The sequence below is a fragment of the Lemur catta genome, chromosome 1 (genome assembly GCF_020740605.2).
Source record: "Lemur catta isolate mLemCat1 chromosome 1, mLemCat1.pri, whole genome shotgun sequence".
In the NCBI taxonomy this organism is placed as follows: Eukaryota; Metazoa; Chordata; class Mammalia; order Primates; family Lemuridae; genus Lemur; species Lemur catta.
This window is the reverse complement of record NC_059128.1, coordinates 132709475-132733553: the sequence shown is the minus strand read 5'-3', so window position 1 is coordinate 132733553 and position 24079 is coordinate 132709475. Positions and strand designations below refer to the sequence as shown.

The following is a 24079-nucleotide window of genomic DNA, read 5'->3' as shown; positions in this document are numbered from 1 at the left end:
TAAGAATTACACTGGATTTCTCATCAAAAACAATGCAAATAGGAAGCAGAGTGAATACGTATAAAATGCTGAAAGAAAAAAGCCACCAACCTACAATCATGTATCCAGTGAAATTACTCTTCAACCTACAATCATGTATCCAGTGAAATTACTCTTCAAAAGTCACAGAGAAACAAAGACCTTCTCAGACGTGATAAAGACTGTATGTGGAAAAACCTGCTGCAAACATACTTCATAGTGACAGACTAAAATCTTTTCCACAAAGATTAGGAACAAGACAAGAAGTTCTAGCCAGACCAATTAGGCAAGCAAAAGAAAAATAATGCATCCAAATTGGAAAGAAAGAAGTAAAATTATCTCTGCTCTCAGGTGAACAGAGATATATTATACCTAGAAAACTCTAAAAGAATCCACAAAAAAATTCTTATAGCTAATAAATGAATTCAGCAAAGCTGCAGGACATAAAAGCAATACGAAAAAATCAGTTGTATTTCTCTACACCTATAATGAAAAGCCCCAAAAGGAAAATGGAAAACAATTCCATTTACAATATCATAAAGAATGAAGCACTAAGCAATAAATTTAACCAAAGAAGTGCAAGATCTGTACACTGAAAACTACAAAACATGGTGAAAGATATTAAAGACATAAAAAAAAATGGAAAGAGAGTTCATTTTCTTGGATTGTTTTTAACAACTTATTGTTGTTAGACAGATGTCAGTACTACCCAAAGAGATCTACAGATTCAATGAAATCCCTTACAAACTCCCAGGAATGATTTTTGCAGAAATATAAAAAATACAATCTAAAATTCATTTGGAATCTCAAGGGACTACAAATATCTTGAAAAAGAATAAATCTGGAGAACTCACACTTCCTGATTTCTAAATTTACTATACTACAAAGCTACAGTAGTCAAAATAGTGTGGTACTGGCATAAAGGCAGCAATGGAAGAGAATAAAGCACCCAGAAATAAACCCTTGCTTATACGGTGAAATGATTTTTCGACAAAGTTGCCAAGACCATTTGACGGGAAAGGACCGTCTTTTTCAACAAACGATGCTGAAAAACTGGATATCCACATGCAAAAGAACAAAGTTGGACACTTAACTTTATACCATACACAAAAAGTAACTCAAAATGGATCAAAGGCCTAAACACAAGAGCTAAAACTTTAAAACACTTACAAGAGAACATAGGGGAGGCTGGGTGTGGTGGCTCAGGCCTGTAATCCCAGCACTTTGGGAGGCTCAGGTGGCAGGATCACTTGAGGCCAGGAGTTCCAAACCAGCCTGAGCAACAAAGTGAGACCCCCCTGTCTCTACAAAAAATGGAAAAATCAGCTGGGCATGGTAGCTCCCACCTGTAGTCCCAGCTACTTGGGAGGCTAAAGCAGGAGATCACTTGAGCCCAGCCCAGGAGTATGAGGCTGCAGTGTGCTCTGATGACACCATTGTTCAGGCCACAGAGTGAGACCCTGTCTCAAAAAACAAAACAAACAAAATAACCCAAAGGAGAAAATCTTCACTGCATTGAATTTGGCAATGATTTCTTTGATATGACACCAAAAGCACAGGCAATAAAAAACAAAAATAAATTGGACTTCATGAGAATTAAAAACTTTTGTATTCCAACAGAGTGAAAAGACAACCCACAGAATGGGAGAAAATACTTACAAATCATATATCTTAAAAGAGTCTAGTATCCAGAACAATATCAGGTCTAGTATCCAGAACCAAATAAAGAACTCCCTTAGTTCAGAAACCAAAAAACCAATTACAAAACGGGCAAAGGTCTTGAATACGCATTCTCCAAAGAAAACACACAAATGGCCAACAAGTAAACAAAAAGATGCTCAGTTATCACTAATCATTAAGGAAATGCAATCAAAACGATGAAATACCACTTTATACCATCACCACGGCTATAATTTTTAAAATTAAAAAAAAAAATGAGAGTTGGTGAAGATGTGGGGAAAAAAAGTAAAATGGTAGTCTCTGTGGAAAACATTCTGGCATTTCCTCAAAAATGTGAACACAGAATTACCATACGATCCAGCAATTTCACTCCTTGTATGTATCCAAAGAAAAACTGAAAACAGAGACTCAAACAGATGCTACTATACCAATTTTCATAGCAGTATTATTCACAACAGCCAAAAGATGGAAACAACTCAAATTTCCAAAAACAGATGAATGGATAAACAAAATGTGGTATACATGTACAATGGATTATCATTCAGCTATGATGAAGAAATTCTGATACATGCTACAACATGGATGAAACTTGAAAATATTACGCAAATGAAATAAGCTAGATACAAAAAGACCTATAATACTGTAAGATTCCACTTATATGAGGTATCTAAAATAGGCAACTTCAAAGAAAATAGAAGTTACCAGGGGCGAGGGAGAGGGTGTAATGGGGAGTGGTGCTTAATGAGTACAGAGTTTCTGTTTGGGATGAAAAAAGTTCTGGAAATAGATACTGGTGATAGTTATACAACACTGTGGAATGTACTTAATGCCACTGAATTGTATACCTAAAAATGGATAAGATGGTAAATTATATATTATGTATATTTTATCACAATGAATAAAGACAACTTAGATTACTATGTTCATGGATTGGAACATGCAAAACTATAAAGATGTCCATTCTTCCCAAATTGATTTACAGAATCAATACAAAGCCAAACAAAACACAAACAAGATTTTTTTGTGGAATGGTATGATTCTAAATATTTATAAAGTGCAAAGAGCTAATAGGAAAGATACTTAAAGAACAAACACAAGATGGAAAGACCAATTCTATCTGATATGTGATATCCAGAGTTGTTATAAAGCTAGAGTAATTTTAAAACTGTGGTTCTCACACAATAATACAAATAAACCAAAAGAACACAAAGTCCAGAAACAAATCCACACATATATAAATAGCTAAATTAACACACAGCACAGGCCGGGCGCGGTGCCTCACACCTGTAATCCTAGCACTCTGGGAGGCACAGGCAGGCAGATTATTTGAGCTCAGGAGTTCGAGATCAGCCTGAGCAAGAGTGAGACCCCGTCTCTACTAAAAATACAAAGAAATTAGCTGGACAACTAAAAATATATAGAAAAAATTAGCCAGGCATGGTGGCACATGCCTGTAGTTCCAGCTACTCGGCAGGCTGAGGCAGAAGGATTGCTTGAGCCCAGGAGTTTGAGGTTGCTGTGAGCTAGGCTGAAGCCACAGCACTCTAGCCTGGGCAACAGACCCAGACTCTGTCTCAAAAAAACAAACAAACAAACAAACAAAAACCTCTGGAAAGTCTAAAGTAAAGAAAACTTTCATGAACAAAGACATAGCCCATCTAAATTTCTTCATCCTAACTTTAAAAGTAAAGGGAATAGGCTGGGCGTGGTGGCTCACGCCTGTAATCCTAGCACTCTGGGAGGCCGAGGCGGGTGGATCCCTCCAGGTCAGGAGTTCAAGACCAGCCTGAGCAAGAGCGAGACCCCATCTCTACCAAAAATACAAAGAAATTATCTGGCCAACTAAAAATATATATAGAAAAAATTAGCTGGGCATGGTGGCACATGCCTGTAGTCCCAGCTACTTGGGAGGCTGAGGCAGTAGGATCGCTTAAGCCCAGGAGTTTGAGGTTGCTGTGAGCTAGGCTGATGCCACGGCACTCACTCTAGCCTGGGCAATAAAGCAAGACTCTGTCTCAAAAAAAAAAAGTAAAGGGAATAAAGCAGGAACTAGGGGGTTTAAACATGTATACATACATACAATGGCAGAAACTAATAAACTAACCCTCAGAGAAGATCCAACCATGAAGGAATAGTGCCCTTATAACTGATGATATAACTTTTTTTTTTTTTTTTTTTTTTTTGAGACAGAGTCTCACTCTGTTGCCCGGCCTAGAGTGAGTGCTGTGGTGTCAGCCTAGCTCACAGCAACCTCAAACTCCTGGGCTTAAGCGATCCTCCTGCCTCAGCCTCCCAAGTAGCTGGGACTGCAGGCATGTGCCACCATGCCCAGCTAATTTTTTCTATATATATATTTTTAGCTATCCATATAGTTTCTTTCTATTTTTAGTAGAGACGGGGTCTCACTCTTGCTCAGGCTGGGTCTCAAACTCCTGAGCTCAAACAATCCTCCCACCTTGGCCTCCCAAGTGCTAAGATTACAGGCTTGAGCCACCGCGCCCAGCCTGATGATATAACTTCTTAATCTCATCACACTGATGTTATTTTTCTCCTATTCTAAAGTAACAAGATGAAGATATTCACACATACATATTATTAATACTTCTGGTTATTTGCTTAAACTATAATCTGAACTACAGCATAGCAGATAACACCACCAACTCTGGAGTGTCCATGGTTCAAAATCTGGCTCATCCACTTTTTTCATGACCCTAGGCAAACTACTAGATCTCTCTATGCCTCACATTTCCTCATCATTTAAAAAAAAAAAATAGATAAGAATAGTCTATATCTTATTGTCCTGTCAAGAGGGAGAAATAATATATTCCTCTACGTAAGCACCTAACAGTACCTGGGCACACAGTAAGAGCTCTATGCTATTTTACAGATGAAAAAACTGAGGCTTAGATAGAAATTTGCCCAGTCATATATCTAGTTCATCTGACTCCAAAGCCCATGATCGTAACATTACTGCTGTAGTGCCTGGATGTCTCTGGGTAAGATCATGGATTATGGATTTATTTTTTCTTTCTATTTATCTTCCTTTCCCCAATTATCCAAAAATGAATATGCTTGCACTACTACTGAAATCAGAGCAAAAAAAATTTTTTTAAAACAAGGGACAACAAATACTAACCTGAGGCTTTGGGACTGAAGTTAGAGAACAGAAAACCACTGAAAGTTTTGAGAACAGCATTAACAAAGTAATCTTCCCCCATCCCCATGCCCCACCCCAAGAAAGTAATCTTATGGGGTTATCTGTCAGGTGGTAGCTAATACAGAGGATGAAATAGGGAAAGGGAGCATAGAAGGGGTAAGGACAAGATAGAAAAAGAACAGTTTACATCAGGATAGGGCAGCTGTAATTTCTACTTGGTTCTAGAGCGATAAATTGTTGACCTGACTGTAAAACTATAGAACTAGGTTTGTTGTTGTTATTGTTGTGTTTTTTACCCAGCCATACTCTGTGCAGAAATTAAATGTGTAAGTCTGAAAAACAAAATACTCTGAGTGAACATAATGTGGAGCAGAAAAAAACTTTCCCTGTACCATCAGTTACACACTCTATGAAACAATTGCTATTTTAAGGACAGAAATGGCAATCATATTTGCTTTGCAGGAGACTTGAAGAAGAGGGAGGCTATACTGAAAAGGACAGTAGTAAAAAGAAAAGGAGGTAAGTATGTGTAATATGCTACCTTTTTGTAGAAAAGAAAAACAAGACTTTGTATATGCTTATACATACATAAAGAAACTAGAGAAATAAACTAATTAATAACAACTGGGAGTTGGAAAGCAAAACTGGGCAAATAAGAGGAATGTTTAGGGAGAATTTTCACCGCATATCTTTTTATATTTTTTGAACCACGCCAATACATCACATTATAAAAATTTAAATATATAATTGAAGCTATTGCTATAATCTAGACAAAAAATGAGGGCTTAGATTATGACAGTGACTACAGAGGTAAAGAAACTAAATCTAGGTCAGGCACAGTGGCTCACGCCTGTAATCCTAGCCCTCTGGGAGGCCGAGGCGGGTGGATAGCTCCAGGTCAGGAGTTCGAGACCAGCCTGAGCGACACCCCGTCTCTACTAAAAATAGAAATAAAAATTATCTGGACAACTAAAAAGATATACAGAAAAAAATCAGCCGGGAATGGTGGCGCATGCCTGTAGTCCCAGCTACTCGGGAGGCTGAGGCAGTAGGATCGCTTAAGCCCAGGAGTTTGAGGTTGCTGTGAGCTGGGCTGACGCCACGGCACTCACTCTAGCTTGGGCAACAAAGTGAGACTCTGTCTCAAAAAAAAGAAATTAAATCTAAGACGCCTAGGATACCTAAGTAGAGATATCCAGAAGGCAATTGGAAATATGGATCTGAAGGCTGGAAAAAATTGTTCAGGTGATACTGATGCCCAGAGGCATCATAAGCATGCATAATTTCCCCCAGGGTGAGGTAACCAGATAAACACAGGCAAGAAAAGCAATCATGTAACTTAAATGTTAAAAAATTAAGAAAGTAATACAAAAATGGAATCCAAAAGGCAGTACTGAAAGACATGAAAGAAAGCACATTGCCAGAAGCCATGAGAAGAGAGTTGCAAGAGAGATGGCATGATCAGTATCTAGTAGGATCAAAACGTTAACAAAAAAATATATATATACATATATACATATAAATTTGGGCCTTTGACATTAACAGCAAAATTAACAGAGTAGTGGACTTAAGAGCCAAATGTAGGCTGGGTGCTGTGGCTCACGCCTGTAAAGAGCAAATGTATTAGTTTGACGGGTGAATGAATAGCAGTTTATATTTTATGTTCTTATACCTACAATGTTCACAAAAGGATTTGAGGAAGCCTACAATGAAGAACTTGTATGATAACAGGAAAAAATAGAAAAATGAACATTAAAAGCCAGTATGACAGGTTATCTCTTATTTGTGTTTCATAAGCATCCCCACTTCTTTTGCAAACAGCACCCACCCCCCCACATTAGGGAAACTGCTCTTACCCCTGACTCCAACTATGTAGTTCTAGTGAGGGTTGCCATTCATAGTACCCTCCCCACTCCAGCCACAGAGATGTTGGGTACATGATCCAAGACAGGCCAATCAGAGTCCTTCCCAGGATTCTTCAAGAGAGCCCCTTCTTCTGGTAGAAGGGGCTGGAAACAAGAGCTGCCAGCAGTCATGGTTCCAGCCTCATGAAGTAGAGAGTCTGTAGTGTAAGAGAATGAAATCAACACGCAGAGAAACAGAGATAAGAAGTGAAGTCCTAAACCCCATGGAAGGAGGAGGAGGAAACAAATATACTAATAACCAGATTAATTTAGCTGATGTAACTAAAGACGAGGTTTGGTTCTGGGCTGCAGGAGCCAGGAAAAAAAATAAACGGAATGTATTTCACAGATATATCAAAAAGGACGAAATATACCAGATCCTCAAGGGAGATAATTTTCCTGACGCTGTATTATTAAAAAAACTTCTATTACATGGCTCTTTATGCAAGGGTCACTGAAAGACAAAACGGACAGTGTCCATGATGAGAATGTTATAGCAAATACAGATTTCATATGTTATTACTTATAATGACAACTAAGTTACTTCTCAATCATTAATCACAACTAAGAAATTAGAATACAGTAGGTAGTTGAAGAAGTGGAGAGATACCACCTATGGTTTTATTCTTCCAGGAAATTTGCCAATAAAAGGCGAAATACAAAAGGACGAAAATGTAAATTTTAACTAGAATCCATGGGAAGCATCAAAAATGTTTGTGAGCTAAGAGGGAAAAATCAAGTAAAAAGGACAGATGGAAGATAGAAGATGTCACTGGTACTTGATAAAACAAGATCCTGGAGGAAATAAATGGGAAAAGACCACATCAGAAACAAAGGTTGCTAATTCCACTTAAAAACTACTTCCTCTCCTCCTTCCTGAAACACCAAATGAAAACAGTGAGATAAAATGGCATAAAGCCACAAATACAAAAAAGAACATAAAGGAAAACAACAGCTATAAAATTTGGAAGGTAGAAGACATAAAACAAATGGTAAAAGACTAAATAGACCAGAAGTTGCTGCAGTAAGACAAGCCCAAAAGCAATGCATCTTACACCACACAGCACCAGGAATTGGAGAAACATTACGTACCAGGCACTGAGGAGTGGTGAATGCACATGGACAGTGATGGCCTATGTATGTGGGAGGGGTGTTTTCAGGTGAGGTGAAAACCAGTAGGGATTGGATATGATCTGAAAAGCTATCAGAACAATCTCCTTCTCCACTACATACTACCACATAACTGTCTTTCCCCTAACCCTGGAAAACTGGAAAGGTTAATTTTCTAGAAAGGGTAAATGAGAGGAAATCTACATCTCGGGACAACAGGAAGAGCTCAGGAAAGAGGCAGCATTCTAAAAAAAAAATTAAGTGAAAGTATAATTCTATATAAATTCCTTTTTTTTTTTTTTTTTTTTTTTTTGAGATAGAGTCTTGCTCTGGCACCTGGGCTAGAGTGCCATGGCATCAGCCTAGTTCACAGCAACCTCAAACTCCTGGGCTAAAGCAATTCTCCTGCCTCAAGCCTTCCAAGTAGCTGGGATTACAGGTGCATGCCACAATGCCCAGCTGATTTTTCTATTTTCAGTAGAGACAGGGTCTCCCTCTTGCTCAGGCTATTTTTGAACTCCTGACCTCAAGTGATCCTCCAGCCTCGGCCTTGCACAGTGCTAGGATTACAGGCGTGAGCCACTGCGCCCGGCCTTAAATACTGAAATTCTAGCACACATCTGGCTCAAAGAATATTGGTAGCCAGGTCTATCAACCCCAAACAGACGACTGGAGGATTTCTCTATGAATACAATGAGAACACAGCCAGATCACCTGTAACGAAGTCAATCAGCCAACAGTCTGCCCACACACAGAGCTTCCAATCAACTCATCAGGAAACTGTCTTAAATTTGATCAATGGCTAAGAGTCACCAGATTTTTAAGAAAAATCTGTAACAAGAAAGAGAGGCCAAAACAAACAGTACAAAGGAAGAGCCCCAGGAGCAGACGAAAACTTCAGAAAACTGAAACAAAATAAACACCTCCAATTAATATTCTCAGAGAGATAAGAGAAGATACTACATTCAAGAAACAAGAACAGAAGATAAAAAATAAAGAACATCCAGAGAGCATAAAAAAGCCCTCAGAAATTAAAAAGTATAATAGAATTTAAAAATTTAAGAGAATGGTTGGAAGATAAAGTGAGGAAGTAGAACAAAAGGAGATATATAACTTAAACATGAAACATAAAAAAAAAATCAGAGGATCAGTTCAGAAGCTCCAAAATCCAAATAAAAAAAATATAGAAAAAGCAAACAATGAAAACAGAACTGAAGAAATTATCAGAAATAATTCAAAAACATTTTCCCTGACCTGAACTCATGTTCCCTAACAAGAGTTACCGAAGTAAAAGGGCCACTGTGTGCCAGTATGACTGAGAGAAAGCATACCATCGTGAAAAGTATCAGAAATAATCTGGATAGTGAAAAAAAATACTAAATCCAGAGGAAATCATCACATACAAAAGATTAAAAATTAGAACTGTACTGGACTTCCTAATAATAACATTGAAAGCTAAAAGGTAGCAGAGAACTATCTTCAAAATTATGAAGGAAAATGATTTCCAACCAAAAACTCTATTAATATATTTATGCAAACTATCAATAAATATAGTAAAGCTATAAATTCCATCAAACATGCAAAACCTTAAAAAATTTATTTCTCTGGCCAGGCGCAGTGGCTCATACCTGTAATCCTAGCACTCTGGGCTGCTGAGGCGGGAGGATCACTCGAGGTCAGGAGTTTGAGACCAGCCTGAGCAAGAGCCAGATCCTGTCTCTACTAAAAAATAGAAAGAAATGATCTGGACAGCTAAAAATATATAGAAAAAATTAGCCAGGCATGGTGGCACATGCCTGTAGTCCCAGCTACTCGGGAGGCTGAGGCAGGAGGATTGCTTGAGCCCAAAAGTTTGAGGTTGCTGTGAGCTGGGCTGACGCCATGCCATTCTAGCCTGGGCAACAGAGTGAGACTCTGTCTCAAAAAATAAATAAATAAATTTTATTTCTCATGCACCTTTTCCTATGAAGTTGCTAGAAGATGTGCCCACTAAAACAAGAAAATGAACCAATAATATGAAGAAATCGGGGAGTAGGAGGTTAGGAAAACAGGGACTCCAAATAAGAGAATTCCAAGATGATGGTGAAGGGAAGAGTCCCAGGTTGGTACCCAAAGCCTAAAGAGTAAAAGCCCAGGTGGGAGCACGTAGATGTACCCAGAAGAAGGTCCCCCTTTAAAAAGGAGAGGAGGAGAAGATGAGGGAAAGCTGGAAGAGGAGGGAAAAAAGAAAAGAGAAGAAAGAAGAAGAGGAAGAGAGAAGGGGAGGAGGTAGGAGAGAAAGAGGAGGGAGAAAAAGGGAAGGAAGGAGGAAGAAAGAAAGAGTAGGAGTGGAAAAGGACCAAGAAAAGGGGAAAAGAGGAGAGAAAGGAAAGAGGAAAAGAAAAAGGAAAGGAGAAGACAGAAAGAAAGGAAAACTGAATCTATAAAACTACCTGGTAAGTTAACCACAAGGAAGCTTAGACGAGAAAGCAATGAGAGGGTATATAAAGATTTAGCCTTAGATTAAAAAGACAAGGAAAATGAAAATACAAAACAATTATTAATCCCAGGGGGAAAAGAAAAAAAAGAAAAATTAACACAAGCCATCACAGAACTGTATACTCTTGACTCAGAAAATAACAATATTGAGGTGGGGTGGAGGTTAAAAAAAAAAAGAAGAATATTTAAATAGTCATAATAATATAAATGTTACTCTTTAACACTACTGATTTAACCAAAACGGGTGATATACTGGAAGCCAATATCTAAAACTCATATCAAGGACAGCTGCTAAGACGTTCCTTTTCAAAATACAGAAGTAAATATCAGAAGGAATAAGCCCATGGGTTGCCTGTGGGGGATAGGATGAGCATCCAGGAGTCATGCGGCAAAGTACTGCTGGGGGGGGGGGTTGTAAGATTAGCTTTTGGTACTACTTGACTTTCTGTGAGATTATCCTTTTGATAAACATAAAAATTAAATCTAAACACAAAATGGAATAAACAAGCTGCATGTAGTGGTTCATGCCTATAGTCCCAGCTACTCTGGAGGCTGAGACGGAAGGATTACTAGAGTCCAGGAGTTCGAGGCTGTAGTGAGCTATGATCACACCACTGCATTGGAGTGACAGAGCAAGACCCTATCTGTAAAAAAAGAAAATTTTTTTAATTAAAAAAGAATAAATCAATCACTGTCTTAAGACTTCAGACCCCAGCCAAGGCAGGAGTATCACTTGAGGCCAGGAATCTGAGACCACCCTAGGCAACACAGCAACACTCTCTCTCAACAAAAAATTTAAAAATAAGCCTGTAGTCCCAGTTATTGGGAAGCTGAGACAGGAAGGTCACTTGAGCCCAAGAGTTCGAGGTTATAGTGAGCTATGATCATGCCTCTAGTGGCACTCCAGCCTGGGTGGCAGAGTGAAATCCTGTCTTTAAAAATTAATAATTAAAATTTCTTTTAATTTTTTAAAAAATGGAATAAACAGATACCATATGGTGGGCAATGTATCAATGTACCTCTGTTTTCATTTCTCTTACTAGTTATGTAGGCAAGTTAGAAAAGAATACAAAGTATTAAGCACTTCATGTGTGCCCTTTTCCTAGGCTTCTCTCATATTCAAAGGAAAAGGAATTCAAGAGGAAAGCAAAGAAAACTGGCTATTTGTAATTTGTCTATGGTGGCAAGTACCAAATCTGTTAACTTTTGAAAATCACCTCTTTCAAAGTTATACGAACAGGATGGGTGTGGTGGCTCATGCCTATAATCCTAGCACTTCGGGAGGCCAACGCAGGAGGATCCCTGCAGGTCAGGAGTTAGAGACCAGCTTGAGCAAGAGCGAGACTCCATCTATACCAAAAATAGAAAAAATTAGCCAGGTGTGGTGGCACTTGCCTGTAGTCCCAGCTACTGGGGAGGCTGAGGCAGGAGGATGGCTTGAGCCCAGGAGTTTAACTTTGCTGCTAGCTAGGCTGACACCATGGCACTCTAGCCCAGGTGACAGAGTGAGACTGTCTCAAAAAAAAAAAAAAAAAAAAAAAATTTATAAAAAAAAGATGACATCAATCAGCAGTAAGGGAAAAAAAAGTTAGCACATGTTTAACTTTGAAGGCATTCTGTTTAAAGTATACAGGCTAAAAGGCTTGTACAGAAATTAAAAAAGGTTACATGCACTATTTTTTTAAAAAGTGCAAACTGAGACACCACACCTTGGTTTCTTGCAATTAGAAATCAAATAAATCTGAAAAGAATTTTTAATTATGTGACTAAAGGTAAATCTCCAGGGCATAGAAATAAAAAAGAACTTTAAAGCTTAAAGCTAAAAGAATTAACATTAGTTGAAGCTGAGGCAGCCAATGAAGCTATCAGATTCAACATATGCCTTAAAGCAGTGTCTGGTTTTCACCGACAATTTTTCCAAGGCTTGGGCAGGGGTTTGCAGAGCTCAGGTGGTGATGTTCAGCCCATTTCCTAACAGGCCACAGACCAACACCAGGCCGGGGCCCGAGGCTTGCGGACTGCAGCCTTACAGAGTAGAGCTGACAATGACAGCAACATAGACTCAAGACGTGCAGAAAAAGTCTGGATGTTTTGGCACGCCTGTAATCCTGGCACTCTGGGAGGCCGAGGCAGGAGGATTGCTCGAGGCCAGGAGTTCAAGACCACCCTGAGCAACAGTGAGACCCCATCTCTACTGAAAATAAAAAGAACTTAGCCAGACAACTAAAAATAGAAAAAATTAGCCGGGTGTGGTGGTGCTTGCCTATAGTCCCAGCTACTCAGCAGACTGAAGCAGGAGGATCACTTGAGTCCAGGAGTTTAAGGTTGCTGTGAGCTAGGCTGAAGCCATAGCACTTTAGCCTGGGCAACAGAGCAAGACTCTGTCTCAAAAAAAAAACAAAAAAAAAAAGATGTGCAGAACAGTTCTAATTGAGTTCCCTGCATAAGGACAAGAGCTATTAATTCCATCATGGAAGAGGAATCTAGAAAAGCATGGCCTGGACCACAAAGACTAGAGAAGCTACACAAAAGTGAGATGCCTGCTCTGGATATGAGTAGTCATCCTAGGAAATTCAAACCTATGCTGAGAGGAGGTCTGGGGCCCAAAATTCATTATCCAAAAGGTACAGGTATCCAAGCCAAGAAACAAACTTAAAAAGTGGTCTGGAGCAATGACAAACTATGACAGACTCTGCTGGTTACCAATCCCAAATCCATTTTCTCCTTGTACCCTACTAACAGAACTCTGATTTGATTTAGTTTATCAATGGGCCCAACTTTAAGATCACATTTTGCAGCCTCCCTAACAGTTAGGAGCCAGTGAAATAAAGCATAAATTGCTGAGGGGGGCTTCCAGCAGAAATTAAGAGTACAACTCAGCTGGGAGGAGAAGCACATTTCCCCCCTTCTTCCTGCCTGGAACTTCTTTCTGCAGTCACAAGGACTGAAGTTCCAGCTGCTATGCTGTGATCATGGGATAACCCTAAAAATAAAAACCATGTGCTACGGATTGTATAGTAGGAAGACAGAAAAAGCATACTTCCTAATGATATCACACAGCTGTCAAAAAGCTTTAAAATGCCTTTCTGAACTCATTTTAAGTGAAAGAATAACCTCCTAATTTGTAGAAACCAACATAATCTGGTGTTTGTTACTGGCAGCCAAACATAATTCTTAACTGACAGAGAGCAAATCCAAAAACTGCCCCCAGTGACATCTTCACAACTCATGGTACAGGAAAAGAAATCTCAAGGAAGACAACTCCTAAAGATTACTTTGCAGTCAAAAATTACAAAGCAGATGAAAATATCTACCTCCAGATTTATCAAACAAAAATGAAAGAATTCCAAAATCTGAGGCCCTTTAAAATATTTTAAATCTTCAAATAAAGGAAGGAATATAATCCTTAGGACAATAATAGCAAGACACCATGAAAAAAGAAGAGGCAAATAAAAAAATAAAAACCAGCTGGGCACAGTGGCTCATGCCTATAACCCCAGCACTTTGGGAGGCAGAGGCAAGAGGATCACTTAAGGCCAGGAGTTTAAGAGCAGCCTGGGCAACACAGTGAGACCTCATCTCTACCAGGGAAAAAAAAAAATTAAAATTAGCCAGGCATGGTAGCGTGTGCCTGCCCTCCTAGCTACTCAGGAGGCTGAGTGAGGCAGGATCGCTTGAGCCTAGGAGTTCGAGGCTTAAGCGAGCTATGATCGCACCACTGCACTCCAGCCAGGGTGACAAAGCAAGACCCTATCTCTAAAAAAAATAAAAAGAAGGAAAGGGAAAGGAAAAGGAGGAAGGGAAGGGAGGGAGAAAGAGAGGAAGGGAGAGAGGAAGAGAGGAAGGAAGGAAAAAAGAAAGAAATTCTAGATACGGTTTACTCTGAAAAATTCACTGAATTAACAATAAGCATAAATCTGAAGAGATTATCCATAATACAGAGATAAGATAGAAAATATTAAAGACAAATTAGAAGACATGAAAACAGAATGAAAATCCTACACTTAAGTAACAGTTCTAGGAAAACAAAATTTAATGAGAAGTTCACAGTATTTGAGGAGATACAGCAAAAAAAAATTCCAAATTAGAAGGACAATGAGTCCTCAGAATAAAAAGGCAGACCAAGTTTCAAACAGATTAAACAAAATGCCAACAGATTGCCTATTACCACCAATAAATACCAGAAGACAAACTAGAACAAAATCTTTAGTTACACGAAAATAGCTATTATCCTAGAATTCAGACTAGTATATAAGAGAGCAAACTAATGAAATTCTTAGGCATAAAAAGACTAGCTTTCTTACTTATTGACTAACTATAGACCATGAATTTAAAAAAAAACCTTCAAAAAGAAGGAAAATAAACCTATAAGGCAATAAAGGAAACAAAAAGCTGGGTGGAGCAAAAACATTAGTAATGTTAAGTCTAACTAATAAATGACTATTTAAAAAAAGAACCACAATAATTAATTTAGGAGATTAAAAATAAGTAGAATTAATAAAGATAACAATAACATAGATTTTGCAAGGGAAAGAGTACAAAATGAAGCAAGGCTAAGCCTTGGCTTTGTTCAGAAGGAGTATAGATATTAATTTTAGACACATAGAAAAACATAAAGAATGCACATTAAAATTTTAAAGGCATTCACTCACTAAAAGAAATAGAGCATATAACCTCTAAATCAGCAGAGGATTAAAGAAATAAAGAAAACTCAATCACTCCAACCAAAGGAAAAAAAGAGAAGGAAAATAAGAAAGGTAAACAGATTAACAGAAAATAAGATTTTATTGGCCGGGCGCGGTGGTTCATGCCTGTAATCCTAGCACTCTGGGAGGCCGAGGCGGGTGGATCGCTCAAGGTCAGGAGTTCGAGACCAGCCTGAGCAAGAGCGAGACCCCGTCTCTACTAAAAATAGAAAGAAATTATCTGGCCAACTAAAATATATATAGAAAACACTAGCCAGGCATGGTGGCGCATGCCTGTAGTCCCAGCTACCCGGGAGGCTGAGGCAGTAGGATCGATTAAGCCCAGGAGTTTGAGGTTGCTGTGAGCTAGGCTGATGCTACGGCACTCACTCTAGCCCGGGCAACAAAGTGAGACTCTGTCTCAAAAAAAAAAAAAAAAAGATTTTATTAGTAGGCCCAAATGTATCTGTCATTACTATAATCAAATTAAATATGCCTATTAACACAGATTCTAAGACGAACTTTTTTTTAAAAAGCCTCACTATATTTACAAGAATGTTCCTTACAGCACTATTTGAGATTGTGAAAAATTAGAAACTTAAATGACAATCAATATGGGAATTAAGTAAACTGTCATACATTCTGTGAAAGAACACTAAAACTCAGATAAAAACAATGCATTGATATACCCATATCACAAGTTGTAGAATAACATATGGTATGACACCATTCCTATAAAACAATATAATAATATATGGTGTTTATGGATATGTGTAAGTTTATGGACATGGTGTAAGTATTAAAACACAGATGGGCCCAACAGACAATAAAAGACTAAAAGACTGGGGAGAGGATAAGAAGTACTACAACTTAATTTTTTTTAATTTATTATTCCTTTTAAGCAAAAAGGAAGCCTGTAATCCTAGCACTCTGGCAGGCCGAGGCGGGAGGATCACTCGAGGTCAGGAGTTCCAGACCAGCCTGAAAAGAGCAAGACCCTGTCTCTACTAAAAAATAGAAAGAAATTAGCCGGACAACTAAAAATATATACAAAAAATTAGCCAGGCATGGTGGCACATGCCTGTAGTCCCAGCTACCTGGGAGGCTAAGGCAGCAGGATTGCTTGAGCCCACGAGTTTGAGGTTGCTGTGAGCTAGGCTGACGCCACCGTACTCTAGCCCGGGCAACAGAGCCAGACTCTGTCTCCAAAAAAAAAGGGAGGGGGGGTGAGATTTGAAGCAAATATCAAGAACTGACATTTGTTCATTCTGGGTAGAAATGCACAGATATTTATTATATGTCTTATACTGTTCAGAACCATTTATGATAATTGAATGTATATTAATATGCTGATCAGTAGAATTATATATAAATATACATGTATATAATTTATATGGTTTTACAGATATATACTCATTTATTTATACACACATCTTCATTAAGCAAAAATTAAAATATAATGCAACCTTAGATCAATTCCTAAACCTTTGGTTTAAATTCCACCCAGCAGTTTCTCCCTGACGATGTAAGAAGCCAGGAAGAACTGCATTAAAAAGAGGCTGAGCAGTAGGAAAAAGACACAGCTCATCTCCTGAAGGAAAGGAATAGTCCTTCACTTAGACCTAAAACAGCAGTATCTTAACAATGTAAATTTTTTTTTTTTTTTTTGAGACAGAGCTCTGTTGCCCTGGCTAGAGTACCATGCCATCAGCCTAGCTCACAGCAACCTCAAACTCCTGGGCTCAAGCGATCCTCCTGCCTCAGCCTCCTAAGTAGCTGAGACTACACACGCACACCAAGACGCCCGGCTAATATTTCTATTATGAGTAGAGACAGGGTCTCATTTTTGCTTAGGCTGTTCTTGAACTCCTAACCTCAAGCGATCCTCCTGCCTCAACCTCCCAGAGTGCTAGGGTTTGAGCCACCGCGCCCTGCCTTCCATATACTATCAATCTACTTTTCTGAAAATGCTCCTCATTCTTCTGGATCTTTACTGTTCAGTATCTGTCAAGGTACTGCCAGCTCACAATCCCCCTTCCCTGAGAAGAAGTGAGCTATCCCCAATCCACAGAGATATTCCTGATTGTGTCTGAGCAACATGACCCTATTGTCTCACCACGGCAAAATGGTCCAGAGCTAGGTACCTCATCTAAGCCAAATCAGAGATTTTTTTCCCAGAAAAGGTAATATTCAATCTGAGATTTAGACTCTTGAGACAGAAAATAGAAAATACCAGGAGCTGGTCAGGAGCAGCAGCTCACACCTATAATCCCAGCACTTTGGGAGGGCTGAGGTGGGAGGGTCACTTCAGGTCAGGAGTGCGAGACCAGCTTGGGCAACCTAGTGAGACTCTGTCTCTATAAAAAAATTAAAAATCAGCCAACATGCCTGTAGTTCTAGCTACTTAGGAGGCTAAGACAGGAAGATGGCTTGAGCCCAGCAGTTCAAAGCTGCAGTGAGTTATGATCAAGCCACTGTACTCCAGCCTGGGTGACAGAGCAAGACTTTGTCTCCAAAACAAAAAAATAAGAAAAAGAAGAAAGAAAGAAAATAGCAGGAGCTGAAGTATGATCATCTTTCACCAGAGGAGGCAATATATAACATGATGGTTGAAAGCTTAATCCCAGCCCAGATGCCAACTAGTTATGTAGTTCCCTTAAAACTATGGTGTCCCTTGCAGTAGAATCACTATGGGAAGAATAAGAATACAAAAAGAAACTTAAAAAAAGAAAAGGAAAAAAGAGAAAGTATAAAAAGAAGAAAAAAAGAAAAGAAAAAAAACTGTGGTGTCCCAATCTATAAAATGAGAATAACAGGGTATCTACCTCGCACATTTGATAGGATAATTAAATAAGAAAACTGATATAAAACATTTAGCACAGTATCTGGCACATAGTAAACACTCAAAAAGTTGGCTATTGATTGTTGGCATAAGTAGCAGACAAAATCTGCAGAAAGAAATAAAGCAGGCATGCAGTCAAAAGCAGAAATAAGACTAATTCAATTCCTTTTCTGGGTCAGAGATACATTTCAATGTTAAAGTTCTTGGCTCTTGTATCCTTATAATAAAACATTCTTTCTTTGCTTATATAAGCTTAGAATGAGATTTGTTTCTTACAAAGGTCCCTACCTTTTATAATTATACACTATAGGAATTTAGATAAGGTTGTGTCTCTTTTTTCCCCCTTTTCTTTTCCTTTTAGAGACAAGTCTTGCTCTGCCACTGGCTGGAGTGCAGTGGCACAATCATAGCTCACTGCAGCTCAAACTCCTGGGTTCAAGTGATCCTCCTGCCTCAGTCTCCTGAGTGGCTGGGACTACAGGCTCATGTCACCATGACCAGCTTCTTTTTTTTTTGGTAGAGACAGGGTCTCACTATGTTATCCAGGCTGGTCCCAAACTCATGGCCTCAAGCAATCCTCCCGCCTAGGTCTCCCAAAGCACTGGGATTATAGGTATGAGCCACCTAACCTGGTCTGCCTCTGCTTTAAAACCTTTATTGGTGCCCACATCCCACCAAATGAAGTTGAAATAAAACATGCCCCCTAATATACCTTTTAAGATAACTACCTTATTCACCTTGACACCTTGACCGTATCCTTTGAGAAAATAAAGGAATAAAAACAGCCAGCAAGTGGCATTTTAGGTAAATGATGCTGGCATTCCACCACTCTCCATTCATCTCTTTATCTTCTCTGTCTTGATACCCACATTCCTATTTTCTTATGTTTTTTGGCCTTCAATCTACTGTAACACCCCCTAGAACAGCCTCATCTCATTGTCAATGATTATTACTAATAAATTACACCACAGATTCCTTTGCTTGGTGACCTATGCACCCCAAACCATAACAAGCCACAAGGAGAAAGAAGTCAAAGAGTAGATCTATACATATTTCATCAAATCCTAAAATTTTTATGACTGATTCCATCCTCCATTTGCTATATCCCATTATGCTAATGCTAGAAGAGCTGTAATTCTGCTACAGTACATTCTCACAATCAAAACATATTGACAGAACTATAAAAATATTGCTCTGAGACTCATGATACATATAGGCTACTCGGTCATAATTTTACTGATCAAAAGGTTCTGCTTTAGCTATATGCCCAAGTAAAATAGTTGAAATGTTTGTTTTCTGCCTTCTGTCAAATTCCATAATCAACACCAAAAGAAAGCAAATACTAATACTGTAGTATAACTAATGAAGATTAAACCTATGCCTCTCTGATGAGTATCCAGAAGTTCAACTGGAAAAAATGCTTTTGGCTGCAAAGAATAAACACACCTCCCTCATTCTTACAGGAGATTTACAAAAGTTCAGAAAGAAGGTAGCCAACCAAGTAAAAAAGGAAGAATTTTCTGTTGTTTGCCAAAGGGACTGTCTGAAAATAGTCAGTATTCAAAGTTAAACTATACACATGTATGTGTAGTAAAAAGAATATGACAGTTGCTTAAATTCTTGTTTTTTTTCCATTGAACAAAACCTAGCAGAATCATCAACATAACTGCCTTATGTGTCTACTGCCATATTTTAACTATAATGAGCCAATGTAACCTTAAACCACTTCAGGCTTTCTTGATTTTGTAACTACAGTTAATAAAGCCCAAATATGACTTTATGTCTTTATGTGTTCAAAGTATCCATCAACATATAGTTACTTGACTCAATTTGTTTTTCAGATTTTACAAAATCTGTTTAAAACTCCAAGTTAGTATTTGGCCCAAATTCCTTAAGTTACAGTATTTCAACAAAAGACTGACAACCTTTCCAAATGCAACGTGAGTGCAGCATCCTAAGCTACTCACTAAAGTAGTTTAATGTTTTCAATAAACAGTCCTTACCACTCTGGCTGCTCTCTCCTGAGATTCACATTTCCTGCAAAACCATGGTCCAGTGGGTACTTGAACAATGCCATAGCAAGCTGTTGGGAAATAAAATGTTTTAAAATGTTAAGATTAGAAGAATTATGGAAAATCAAATACCCTTCACAGAGCCCTATTAAACTGTCTCTCAAACTATTCAAGTAAATTATCTGCCTTACAGACAATTAAATATTTAATATCCCATTTACCACATATATAGCCTATTTAATTACAAAGTAAAAATTTGAAATGCAACTCTTCTGTGCTATTTCAGCTAGATAAATTTCATGTTAGAAATTTTAATTATTTTTTCCTCTTATGACAGGAAGAATATTATGTAAAATTTAACATATAAAGATTTTTTTCACAGAATAACTCAGAAATTCATTCATTCACTCCCATACCCCACAATTTAAGTAGCAAACATTTTAGGTAAGTTTAATAAAAATATTTCCAAATCATCCTTCAAAAGGAGCAACAGATACATACCGTGCAACAGAAAACAAAACATAATGTTAAAAGTGAAATGCTTCCATTTATATAAAATGTCCAGAATATGCAAATCCACAGAGACAGAAAGTAGATTAGTGATTGTCTAGGGCTGGGAGAGTTGGGAAGAAATGGGGAGTGACTGCTAATGGTTCTTGCTGGGGTGATGAAAAGGATCTAAAAATTGATTGTGGTAATGGTTGCACAACTCTGTAAACATACTAAAAATCATTGAATTGTACCCTTTAAATGGATGACTTGCATGGTATGTGAATTATATCTCAACAAAGCTGTTGTAAAAACCGAAAAATCCACATTCCTGAATATATAATACCAATGCTTCCAACAATTGATCTGAGTATATAACACATATATACACAGCCTAGTTGTTTAAAAATTGGTTTGTGTGTTTACTGATTGATTGATTGAAGGGGTCTTGCTCCGTCACCCAGGATAGAGTGCAGTGGTATCATCATAGCTCACTGCAACCTCGAACTCCTGGATGCAACTGATCCTCCTGCCTCAACCTCCCAAGTAGCTGGGACTACAGGCACACACCACCATGCCCAGCTAATTTTTTTCCTTTTCTTTTAACAGACAGGGTCTTGCTACGTTGCCCAGGCTGGTTTCAAATTCCTGGCCTAAAGCAATCCTCCTACCTCAGCTTTCTGAGTAGCTGGGATTACAGGTGTGAACCACTTCACCTGGCTTCTAAAATTTGGTTTTAATATTAATATTTAATTAGCTCAAAATTGAAAATTTCCTAAAAATGTAAAACCACTAATATCCAAATTTAAATTCTTGCAAGCTCAGTGGAAACTTGAAATATCCTAAATATTGGGACGCACTTAACATAAAATCAGCAAAACTTTTTTAAAACTCCAAAAGCTGAACTTCTAATCCCTTTTAAACACTTGTAAATACATCTGAGTAAAACTGTTCTATCTACCAAAAACTTATATTTTATTCAGATTTACTTCTAGAAAGGCAACTGCCTAGGCACGCAGTGGCTCAATCATCTGCAATCTCAAAATCCTGGACTCAAGCAATCCTCCTGCCTCAACCTCAGAAGTAACTGGGACTACAGGTGTGTGCCATCACACCCAGCTAATTTTTCTTATTTTTTGTAGAGATGGGGTCTGACTACATTGCCCAGGCTGGTCTCAAACTCCTGGCCTCAAGCAATCCTTTCACCTCAGCCTCCCAACCTGCCAAAGTGTTGGGAACACAGGCATGAGCCACCACACCCAGCCAAAATTAAAGATTTAAATGAACATTTTCTATACTGGGAGATTACCTATCAAAATCTGACAATTTATCATTCAATTCCTAAGAAACACTCCCAAAAATGTCAAGGAACACTGTAATAGAAATATATTAGTTCCATGACCTAGTATCTAACTTTGACACACCACTGTTTTCACTCCTTAAAAAAGGAAAGTATGCAACTTTGCCCTTCTTTAAAAGACTCTGGGAATAACCCCATTCTGAGGTTAATTCCCTATCTCAGAACCACCACCACTGCATCCAGGTCTCCCTTCCCCGTTCTGACAGTGCATTCTTCTAATAATGTACTTTGGCACCTTATGTTGAGATTTTCCTCTCTGTCCTTTGGTAGCGTCCCTTCCAACACACTACTAAACAACATCTGCATCACTCAATGCCAGATTCAAAAATGGGAAGGGACACGGGATGGCAAATAAACAGGGAGCCACCAAAAATGATCTCGATAGTTTCGGCCTCAACGCCTTACCACATGAAATGGAAAAAGTCAGAAACTTCAATGGCCATAAAAGTATCTCACTAGCGTCCTCGGCCCTTCTGTACAGCCAAAACACTCACCCAGTGGAAATACCCACAAATAAACTAAGAGGATCCCCAAGTCACTTGGGGGTACCACCACCTCCTCTTCTCTTCGGTCGCCTAGGCTGGGGAGGTGGCCTGACGCAGCAAGCAACAGCCTTCTCCACCAGCCTGGGGCAGCTCAGCCCAGACACTCCAGCATCAGCACGACTGACCTCCGCTGTCTTCTCCGCAGGAAGCTCCCCAACGGCGGCGGCGGCAGCAGGGTCTCCGCCAGAAAGCTCGGGGTGCAGCAGAGCCCGCCTTCCCTCCCTAGCCTAAAGAGGCCAGGCGGCCCCCGCTTGCCTCCGCGCCCCTCCCCAGCGCAGAGTCGCGTTCCAGAGCCTGTCTCCATGCCACAGGAAGTCTCCAGACACACTGCGGCAGACAGGAGCAGGCAGAGGAGGGGGAGGGGTCCTCACGCTCCCACACCCACACCCACCGGGACCCCAAGAGGGGCGCGCGCTCGGCCACCCCTACCCGACCCTGGAGCGCAGACCGCGGCCCCGCACCGCGCCGCCTCGGGTAGCCTCCAGACCCCGGCCCCGGGCGCAGGCGACGGCCAAATGACACTTGAGAGAGGGAGAGAAGAATCACATGACAAGCCGGGCCACACGCACTTTCTCCCACATGCACGGCCCACACCCCCTTCGCCCCGCGGCGGACCCTCCGAGTCCCTCCCGCGGCCGCGGCACGGGGCGGGGGTGGGGCGGGGGAGGGGCGGGGGCTGGCAGTTGCTGCCAAGGTGGGGGAAGCGGTGACGGTTGGGCGCAGGCCGGTTCGGCCCGGCGGGCGGTTGGGTGTTTACCTTGATGCACCGCGACGCTGCAGCCGTGCCCGTCGCAATAAACCAGCGGGTTCTCGGCCCAGCCTCTCTCGTCTGAGCAAACGCAACAGCCTCCAATCATCTCCTTCATACTATGGGAGACCTCGTCCTCCAGTGACACGGGCCGGTCGCTAGAGACCATCTAAGAGGGAGTTGGGGGGACCATTAAAAAACACATGCAAGCCAATTAGTGCTCCCCCCGCACAGCCCCAGCGCCCAGCTCCCGCCCGGCGCCCCGTACCCCGCCCCGCCCGCCGCTCGCTCACTCGGGCTTTGCCGCTCAGTCACTCACGTTCCGCACAGGAGTCAGGAGCCATGTCCTTGCTGACTCCCCCCACCTCCCCTCCACCGCCGCCTCCGCCTCCGCCTCCGCCTCCGCCTCCTCGTCGTCTTCCCTCCCCACCTCCACCCGGCCGCTAACGCGGGCGGCCGGAGAGGGCACACATAATCAAGTAGGCCTCCGCACAGGCGCACTGGGGGGGGGGCTCCCGCTGGGCTGGGGGCAGCGAGGGAGGGGACTGGGGCTGCGCTTCCTCCTCCGAGCGTCACTCGGCGTGCGCGCCCTGCGGCCGGCGTGAGGGAGGAGGCCCCGGAGAGGCGAGGCCTGCGTGCGCGCCGCCGCGTCCGGCCGGCCTCCCCAGCCTACCTCCCGGGCCCTTTCCCCGCCCCCGTGCCGCTCGCCGCCGCCGAGGTGTGCCGGGGTGGGGGCCAGGGGAGCGCGCCGAGGCCGGAACGAGCCAACGGGAGGACGCGGGGGCGCGCACGCGGGGGCGGGGACGTTGGGGCCGTCCTCTGCGGCGCTGGCCGCGCGGGCTGCGTCGGCGCCTCGGAAAGAGGCCTCAGTGGTGGGGGAGGCGGGCACCTACTGCCAGGAGGGGGATTTGTCGTAGTGGCGGGAGGAGACTCCCTAGGGGCATCGCCCTGCCCCAGGATCCTACCTGGAGGCCTTGTCCTCTAGAGCCCGCCCGTGGGTAACAAGGGCTGGGCGAGTGTGCCAGCTCCCATGAAGGGTGTAATGAAGCAT

The 24079-nt window shown here is 40.9% G+C and overlaps 1 protein-coding gene across 9 annotated transcripts in view; it reads right to left on the bottom strand.

Annotated features, from left to right (window-relative positions):
• MLLT10 (MLLT10 histone lysine methyltransferase DOT1L cofactor) overlaps positions 1-24079 on the bottom strand; it is a 177750-nt gene extending 153671 nt beyond the window's left edge. For 5 of the 9 annotated variants that reach the window (XM_045534600.1, XM_045534609.1, XM_045534645.1 and 2 more), the window contains exons 1-3: positions 23322-23605; positions 23038-23197; positions 19878-19957 (exon numbers count right to left, since the gene is read on the bottom strand). In XM_045534600.1, coding sequence (XP_045390556.1) covers positions 19878-19957; positions 23038-23197 — 240 coding nt within the window. In that variant the 5' untranslated portion in view covers positions 23322-23605. Of the gene's footprint in view, positions 1-6711; positions 6874-19877; positions 19958-23037; positions 23198-23321; positions 23706-23993 lie in introns of those variants that run through there. The other 4 variants (XM_045534591.1, XM_045534583.1, XM_045534573.1 and 1 more) reach the window with 4 other exon arrangements.